Below are 9,061 nucleotides of genomic sequence, written 5' to 3' on the forward strand. Positions count from 1 at the left end.
AATCGAATCAAAATACGTTCCTCTAAAGAATGGTTCAGGAATTGAGAAAACGATTAGCAGTTTGACTCCACTTGAACAAGAAGATTTCAAGGCAGAAAAGAAGATGATGAGTATTCTACAACAAGCTATCAAAGAGGATATCTTAGTGTTACTGCAACATCAGGATACTGCACAATCTGTTTGGAATGCTTTGAAAGTAAAGTTTCTTAGTAGTGTGTCTATGATTAAAAGCAAAACAGCTTTGTGTTGACTCTAAACGACTCATTAGGTCGCAAAACGATCCTACAAGTGGTATCAGAGCACTTTTGAAGACATACGTTTTTGTGTATAATGATTCCACATTGGGGGTGGAACACTTTTGAAGACATGCTTCAAATCAGGTTGTTGCGGAACAATCTGATCAATCACATATGACGAAGCTTCATAACTCATCAGTTTCTTATCAACTCTCTCAGTTTCAATTCTCATTAACTCAAGTTCTTTTTTCAAAGAAGCAATTGTGTCTAGATGGATGTTAATTTCCATTTGTTTATCCATGACAGTAGATTTTAGCAAATTCGTAGCTTTATCATTTTCAAAACTTTCCTTTTTAATCATTTTGATTGATCGTGCCAAGGTGTCATATGCTTATTTTATCTCACTAAGATCATATTTTACTTCATTAGTAAATTTCTTCAATTCTTGAAACTTTTTGTCTTTTTCAAGGCATTTCATGCAGGGTATAGAACAGTTTTTGCATGGAGTTTCATGAATTGAATCAATCTTTTCAGAAGCCTTTTCTTCGTTATCAATTTTAACATCCGTTTTACCAAAACCATCTGACTCTGACTCAGACTCTTCTTCTGATTTGTTCTTCTCTTTTTCTGATTTTTCGTCAGACTCCTTTGTGACTGACTCTGTATCAACAGACACACTTTCCACGGACTCTGTTTCGACATATTTTGTTTCAACAGATTCTGATTCTACCTTTTTGAGCTTGCCCATCAATGCTTTGGCAGCAATTTCTTTTAGAGTCTCTTCATTTATTTCTTTGGAAACGTCTATTATCTCTTCAACTGGAGCTTTCTCAACGTCGTATTGTGGGCAGAATCCTGAGGTTGGCTCACTGAAAAAACCTGCAAAAGATTCAAACATATTAGGAGGCATTATTGATTTGAAAGAACTAGCAATAATCTCCTGTTCAGATTGATAGTAGTAAACTTCTGCAGCTACTTCTTCAAGATCAGCCAAACTTTCTTCAGACACGACTTCACTAACTTCTTCTGTTTCAACAACATATTCAGGCTCTTCCACAATCTCTGCCATCATTGCCATACCCTCACTACCAGGGATATACTTATCCCAACTAAAACCTTCAGCAACCTTCTTATCATCCTGATTCACTAGAGGAGCTTTTTCTGGCTTGTTTTCGATCTGAGGTCTTTGAGTGAATGGTTGTTGACTTGTCTTGTGATATATTGCTTGTCTGTAGTAGTCGTTTGAGAACGGATTTTAATGGTTGTTGACCTCTCTATTCGGACACTCACGCTTGAAATGTCCCCTCTCTTTGCATTTGAAACATGTGACTTTAGATTTATCAAAACCAAGCTTGCTATCTAGTCCTGAAAGACTGTTCCGACCAGTAATTTCCATAAATCTTTGAGCTCTCCTTACCAAACTTGCCATTCCCCATTTGATATCAATCATTTCCAGCTCTTCTGGATCTATTTGATCGTAATACTCCTTTGTCATGTCTGGATTACCGATCCTTCCAGCTACTAAACTCTCATATGACTCAAGAACGGAAGCTAATAGTGAAATGTGTTGCTTTGCAGCTGCTTCTGTAAACTCTTGTCCATTTTTGATGTTTACAGCAATGTTACACTGTATCCCAGAAACATAACCCTGATTGTTTGAGCTTGATGAGCTTTGTGGAGACACTTGTTCTGGAACCTTGGGATTTGGCTCATAACTTGCAAACGGTGAATGATTGTTGTTGCTTGATGTACTTGATGAAGCACCGGATGTTGAATCTGCATTGAAAGCTGTCTGGATCTTTGGGCTTAGATTCGTTGTTGCCGAAGAGCTTCCTTTGTAGTATAATGAAACGTCTTGTTGAACACTGGAAGAGTTCATCTTTCTGATCTTTTTCAACTCAAGTTCATATGCTTCAATCTTCTCAATGAAAGTGCTAATCCAGCATACTCAAAATTATTCTTCAACACCAACAGATAAGTACCCCATTCATCATATGGTAATGCATCAGCCAGCTTATCGACCCATTCTTCATCAGTTTTCTCAATGCTCAACCTCTTCATCTCAACAACCAGATGGCAGTATCTCTCGATCAATTCCTTAGTTGTTTCACCCTGATGAAAGTATCTATTTCACACGAAATAGATATTTTGTTTGAAGTTGATTTCGTTTGAAATCATGCTATTTCGTGTGAAGATGTTTTCGTTTGAAATTAGGCTATTCCGTTTGAAAAGTGATTCCGCTTGAAATTGGTTTCGCTTGTAAATGTCATTTCGCATGAGTGTACTATTTCGCTTGAATTGGTATTTCATTTGAAATGATTTCGCATGAATGAAGTGTTTGTGTTGAAAGTTTTTCAAAGTGTTTGATTTGATTGTATGCTGTTGTTTTTCAGGCTTCGAATGTGTTATTTGATCCACTACACAACATATGTTGTGTTTACGATAAGGAGATACCAAAGATGGCTGAATTCACAGGGATTATAGAGTTCATGGAAAGGTTGTCGATTCAGAAAGCTTTAAACAAATCAACATCTTGTATTTCGATCACACATTGAAAGATTCTGGAAAAATGCAACGTATGACGAAGAACACAAAACGATAAATTCAATTGTGGGCTTAAATGATGAAGACAAACCGATCATTATCACAGAGCAGTTAGTACATGAGGTGTTAGACTTTCCGGACGACGAAAAATCTCCGACAAAGTTCCCTGAAAAGATGGTGAAGGGTTGTATGTTAAGAATGGGTTACAGTGGACCACTTAACAGTGCAAACTACTTGAAGTCGTGTTTGCCAAAGCCTTACAAGTTTCTTATACATTCAGTGTTGCATGCTCTCAGTCACAGGAAGGGAGGTTACGATGTGATGGGGATTATTAAATGTGCATGGTGACTGCACTTGTATTAAACAAGAAGTATAACTTTTCGAAGATTGTGTTTCACTACATGGTAGAGAATATTACTTCTAAAAGCAAAACTTGGATTTATCCTAGATTTGTTCAGATGATCTTAGACCATGCGTATCCTGATTTGGAGAGAGATGAAAAGAATGATTTGTTGCAGTTATTTCACATGGATAATGAAATGCTGAAAGTACTGGCAAGATATCACAAAAATCATCCAGAGCCAACGACAAAAGCTGAATTCTTCGGGTTTATCAAAGACAAAAATTATGTTGATCCAGATCCGGTTGATCATCAAAGATGGAGAAATGACAAAGAAATGAAAGAGGCAGAGTATGCAGCGGAGTTGAAAATTCTTTCTAACTTCAGAGAAACTCGAAACGAATTGTTTGTGAAAGAGGAGAAGAAGAAGAGGAGCAGAAAGGCAACTCCAAAAGTTCAAAAAGAGGAGGGTTCATCTTCACAACCACATAAAAAGCGTCAAAAGAAGGTTGTTGAAACTATGCTTGTTGATGAATCAGAGGAAGAAGATGAAGCTGAAGCTGAAGGTGATGCAGAAAAAGATCAAGATCCAGTGTCTCTTGAGACTGAACAAATATTGAAAGATATTGATTATGGATTGGAAACAGAGAAGGCAGCTGGTGAAGAAGGTGACGATGTAGAGAACAGTTCATCAAGCTCGTTTGAAGAAGAAATTGATGAAACTGAACGTGCAAAAAGAATTCAGGCTGAAGTTGAGAAAGAAAAACAATTAAAGAGAAAGAGGAGATAAGAAAAAGAGGATGATCTGTATAATCCATCTCCTGAACATGTTATAGAATCTCAAACGCCTCCATCATCTGGTGGTAGGAAGAAAGCTAGTGCAAGAAAGCGTGTGATTTCTCCACAAGCAGCAAGGAGAAAGTTGATTGTGAAGTTGCCTAAATGCACACCGAGATCAAAACCAAGTCAACCACCATCACCATCACCACCACCTAAACCATCACCACCTAAATCACCTCCAAAACAACCTACACCACCTCAATCACCACATCAATCACCACCACATCTATCACCATTACATCTATCACCACCACATTTTTCACCACCACATCAAACACCAATCCAAGAACAACCTGTTTTCACTTCACCACAAATCTTTCAAACACCACCATCTAAACAACCACATGTCCAAACCACTCCTGGTTCTTCAAGCCTTAAAGATTTTCCTCACATTCCAGTGAATATCCCACTTGATGACATTGGTGATTTCAATTTTGCAAGTGATGAGCAAGTAAGAAGGTTGGAAAAGAAAGTTGAAGAAGTGTTGGTTGAAAACAAGAAGTTGGTAGATCGTGAGAAGAAACTCGAAAAGCGTGTAAAGATTGTGGAAACTGAAAATTCCTCTTTGTTGAAGAAAGTTGAAACTGATCAGGTGGAGATCGATATTATGGAAGTGAAAATTGGAGAGTTAGAGGATGAAAAAGCTCGCAGAGATGAGCAGAACAAGTATTTCAAATTAAAGAACAAAGAATTAGAAACTGCTAACGCGAGAAAAGAACATGAGATGTTTATGATAAATAAAGTGTTAGAAAATCTGATCGGAACGTCTATTGAACAAAAATTTGAAGAAATTCAAGTTGAGGAAGTGAGAGCACGTCGTCAAGCTGAAATTGATGCTGAGATGAAAAATAAGGGTAAAAGTGTTGAAGGTACTTCTGAAGTTACTGAAAGGGCGATTGTTCCATCTGCTGTTTCTGAATCACTTGCTCAGAATCCTTGTCCTATATCTGCAGTGTCTGGTATATTTGAAGAGGACGTGTTAATTGATGATGTTATTAACGATGAGGAAGAGGTCGAGGAAGATGATGATGAAGAGGATGATGATGAAGATATGGCTGATGATGCTGATGATGCTGATGATGTATTCTCTGCAAGTAGTCATAGTGACGATGATGATGATGATGATGGTCAAGGCGGTACATGCATTAAAGTATCTGAAGCATCGAATGAAGGAAATGTTGATGATTATCTTCACGACGATGTGAATGAAGAGCCTGAAAGTGCAGAAGGTGAGGGGGAGAACGTTGATGATAAAAATGTTGAAAGTGAAAGATTGATTTTGCGTCTAGAGCCTGAGGTAGAGGAAGGTGAAATCAGGCATACGTATACAATGGCTGTTATTATCAAGATGACGCAGATTGATGATCCTAATTTCAAGTTTGACTTTGAAGATGAATTGAATGCTTTTGATATCAATCAACAACCTGATTATCAGTATAAGTATGTTGAAGAGGCAGATAATTATGATAGGGTTGAGGTTGAAGACTGCAGTGATGAAGAAAGTGTGAATGCTGATGCTTCGTACTTTCCAACGCTAGTTGAATTTTTCAGTCAAGAAAACATTGATGAGTTACGACGGAAAGTTGAAGAATGTCTGAAAGATAAGAATTTTGATGGAACGACGAAAGATGAAAGTCGAGAAGAAAGGAAGAAGTGGTTAGAAAGAGCACAGAACGAAAGTTTAAGCGGCCATTGAAGTATTATAAGAGAGACAAGGATGTGTCACTAGGGGACATTATCAGTTGGGGCTTTCTGCCACAAGTTAATGTTTATGCTATTCGGCGAGAGTATGGTGTCCAATACTTTGAATACATTCAGGATATCATGTCCTTACCTTGGTGGGATGTTGAGGAATTATCGAAAGTTAGAATATTGGATTATCCTGTACGAAAGCATGATGTACCCATTTGGGGTTTGATGAAATTTGAAGCCTTCAGAGGATTCAAACACTGGAAACCTCATTATCCGAAGAAAGTGAAGAGGGTAGATCCAGAGACTGGAATTGAAGAGACTATCTTGCACATAAAGAAACCTAGAGTGATAAAAAACATTCCAGTGCCAAAAATGGAACAAGATTTTCATAAGGGGTTTGTGTATTAGGTATACAACTGTCTGTCAACTGAGGCTGTGATCACTTACAAAGTTGAAGATGAAGTCAGATACATCTCTGTGTATGATCCTTTGTGGTTGGTCAAATGCTCAGCAAAAGACATTGAATGTTATTTGTTAATAAGATTGGGTTTAAAGCTGAGGATAAAGACCAGGCTATGCAATTTCAAAAGGTTGTATCCATCTGTTTCCAGAAAGGGATCAATGCTGATAATAAATGGTCTTCTAAATGGCGAAAGATTGAAAAAGAGGAAGCGTTGAAGGCTGAGAAGGAAAGAAAAGCTCATGAAGACAGAGATAACATGCTAAGGCATACTGTGGTACAAAGAATGGCTGCTGAAGAGAAGAAAAAGGTTGATGAAAATGAAAAGCTTAGGAAGATGTTGCTGCGAAAGCCTAAGCCAAGGGAAGAGAAGTTCAAGTCACTGTAAAGTTTTTGTTGAAGACCTGACTGAAGACTCCGGCAATATCCAAGGGGGAGTTTGTTGGTGCATAATGTCTATAGCCTACGTCTAAAGTCTAGGTCATGTCGATAGCTTGTAACAGGGGTCAAAAGTGTCAAAATGTAAATTTATGTTGTTTAGAAGTCATTTCGCATGAAATGACATGACATTTGGTCATTTCGTACGAAATCAACAATGGTCATTTCGTACGAAATGACACATGGTCATTTCGTGCGAAATCAAATGCCTATATATATGGCTGTGTTGTTTCTCATTTGTTACGAAATCAGTTGGAGTGCAACGAAGTGCTGCCAAATTTTCACCGTGTAATCAAGTCAAATATCAATTAGAAACTTGTTTTAAGTATCATACTCTGTTTCTACACCTTTCTTTCACTGATTCTAGGTTGTTTGACTGTTTTCGCCTTTCAAACAGCTTTGTGTTGACTCTGAACGACTCATTAGGTCGCAAAACGATCCTACAATTTTGGCTACAAGATGTGTAATTTTTAGGACACATGGTAAATCATGAAGGCATTCACGTGGATCCCTCCAAGATAGAAGCGATCACAAATTGGAAGGTCCCGCAATCAGCAACCGAAGTTAGAAGTTTTCTAGGATTAGCTGGGTACTATAGGCGCTTCATTAAAGACTTTTCTAAAATAGCTGTTCCATTAACTAAGCTAACCTGTAAAACTGTTAAGTTTGAATGGGGACCTAAGCAAGAAGAAGCCTTTAGAATCTTAGAGCAAAGATTAACAAACGCCCCAATTCTTGCCTTATCAGAAGGGACAGAAGATTTTGAAGTCTACTGTGATGCTTCTAAGCTAGGATTAGGTTATGTGCTAATGCAACGCAACAAGTTAATTGCGTATGCATCAAGACAATTGAAAAAGCACGAGGAAAATTATATGACTCATGATCTAGAATTAGGAGCAATAATTTTTGCCCTTAAAATTTGGAGACATTATCTATACGGAAGTAAGTTTACTGTCTATACAAATCATAAGAGTTTAAGGTACATATTTGGGCAAAAAGAATTGAACATGAGGCAAAGAAGATGGATGGAAATTTTTAAGTGATTACGACTGTGATATCTTATATCACGAAGGAAAGGCAAATGTGGTGGCCGATGCCCTAAGTCGTAAGTACCATGAGAAGCGAAGGCGAGTTCATGCTCTTAGACTAAATCTACAATTAGATTTATTGAAAAATGTTCAAGAGACAGCAATTCAGGATGATGCTAAAGGAATGAAAGGGCGGATAGAGGAATTAGAGCAAGTAACTGATGGAATTTGGAGATTCCATAAGAAAAGAATTTGGGTACCTAGGCAAGGAGATTTAAGAGATAAGATTTTAGAGGAAGCCCAAAAAGCAAGGTATACGATGCATCCTGGTAATAACAAGATGTATCAAGATTTAAGAAATAACTTCTGGTGGATATGAATGAAAAAGGACATCACTAGATATGTTTCTAAGTGTCTAACTTGTTCGCAAGTTAAGGCAGAACACCAAAAACCTTCAGGTTTACTTCAACAATTAGAAATGCCTATATGGACATTGGAACTAATAACAATGGATTTTGTTACTAAGTTATCCAAAACCAGGAAAGGTAACGACGCAATCTGGGTGATTGTAGATCGACTAACCAAATCAGCTCATTTCCTACCTATGAAGGAATCCTTTAGCATGGAAAGATTGGCTAAGTTATACGTAAACGAGGTAGTATCCCTACATGGAGTCCCACTCTCCATTGTATCAGATAGGGATAGTCGTTTCACTTCGCATTTCTGGACAAGTTTCCAAGAAGCAATGGGGACCCGATTAAATTTAAGTACCGCATACCATCCCTAAACAGATGGACAAAGTGAAAGAACAATCCAAACCCTAGAAGACATGCTCAGGGCATGTGTCATAGACTTCGGTGGAAACTGGGATGACCACCTACCCTTAATAGAGTTCTCCTATAACAAGAGTTATCATACAAGCATCAATGCTGCCCCATTTGAAGCACTATATGGACGAAAGTGTCGAACTCCAGTATGCAGGGCAGAAATAGGGGAAAGTCAATTATCAGGTCCCGAGATTGTGCAGGAAAGCACCAACAAGATAAATCAAATTAAAGAAAGGCTAAAAACGGCTCGAGACCGTCAGAAGAGTTATGCAGACAATCGACGTAAACCGTTAGAATTCCAAGTTGGGAACAAGGTACTGTTGAAAGTTTCTCCTTGGAAAGGGGTAGTTCGATTCGGTAAGAAAGGAAAGCTAAGTCCAAGGTATATAGGACCGTTCACAGTTACCTAACGAATAGGACCCGTTGCCTATTAGTTACAGCTACTAGAAGAATTAGCCGGGGTACATAATGTATTTCATGTATCTAATCTTAAGAAATGTTTATCTGATGAATTACTGGTAGTACCTCTTCAAGATATAGAGGTGAATGAAAAATTGAAGTTTGTGGAGAAACCTCTTCAAATAGAAGACAGAAAGGTCAAGCACCTCAAACACAAGAGATTAGTACTGGTCAAAGTAAAGTGGGATTTGAAAAGA

The 9,061-nt window shown here is 37.9% G+C and overlaps 1 protein-coding gene across 1 annotated transcript; it reads left to right on the plus strand.

Annotated features, from left to right (window-relative positions):
- Nucleotides 1–3,181: 3,181 nt before the first annotated feature.
- LOC110931524 (neurofilament medium polypeptide-like) lies at nt 3,182–5,656 on the plus strand. The gene is made up of 3 exons (XM_022174913.1): nt 3,182–3,848; nt 3,957–4,938; nt 5,059–5,656. Exons 1-3 carry the CDS (start codon nt 3,182–3,184, stop codon nt 5,654–5,656), a joined length of 2,247 nt encoding a protein of 748 aa, XP_022030605.1.
- The last annotated feature ends 3,405 nt before the right edge of the window (nt 5,657–9,061 follow it).

Source organism: Helianthus annuus, chromosome 3, assembly GCF_002127325.2.
Source record: "Helianthus annuus cultivar XRQ/B chromosome 3, HanXRQr2.0-SUNRISE, whole genome shotgun sequence".
Lineage (NCBI taxonomy): Eukaryota > Viridiplantae > Streptophyta > Magnoliopsida > Asterales > Asteraceae > Helianthus > Helianthus annuus.

Coding starts and splice junctions, on each gene's coding strand:
- LOC110931524 (XM_022174913.1), top strand. CDS start 3,182: ATGGTAGAGAATATTACTTCTAAAAGCAAAACTTGGATTTATCCTAGA. Junction 3,849..3,956: donor AGAAATTGATGAAACTGAAC/GTGCAAAAAGAA, acceptor AACATGTTATAG/AATCTCAAACGCCTCCATCA. Junction 4,939..5,058: donor GGTATATTTGAAGAGGACGT/GTTAATTGATGA, acceptor CTCTGCAAGTAG/TCATAGTGACGATGATGATG.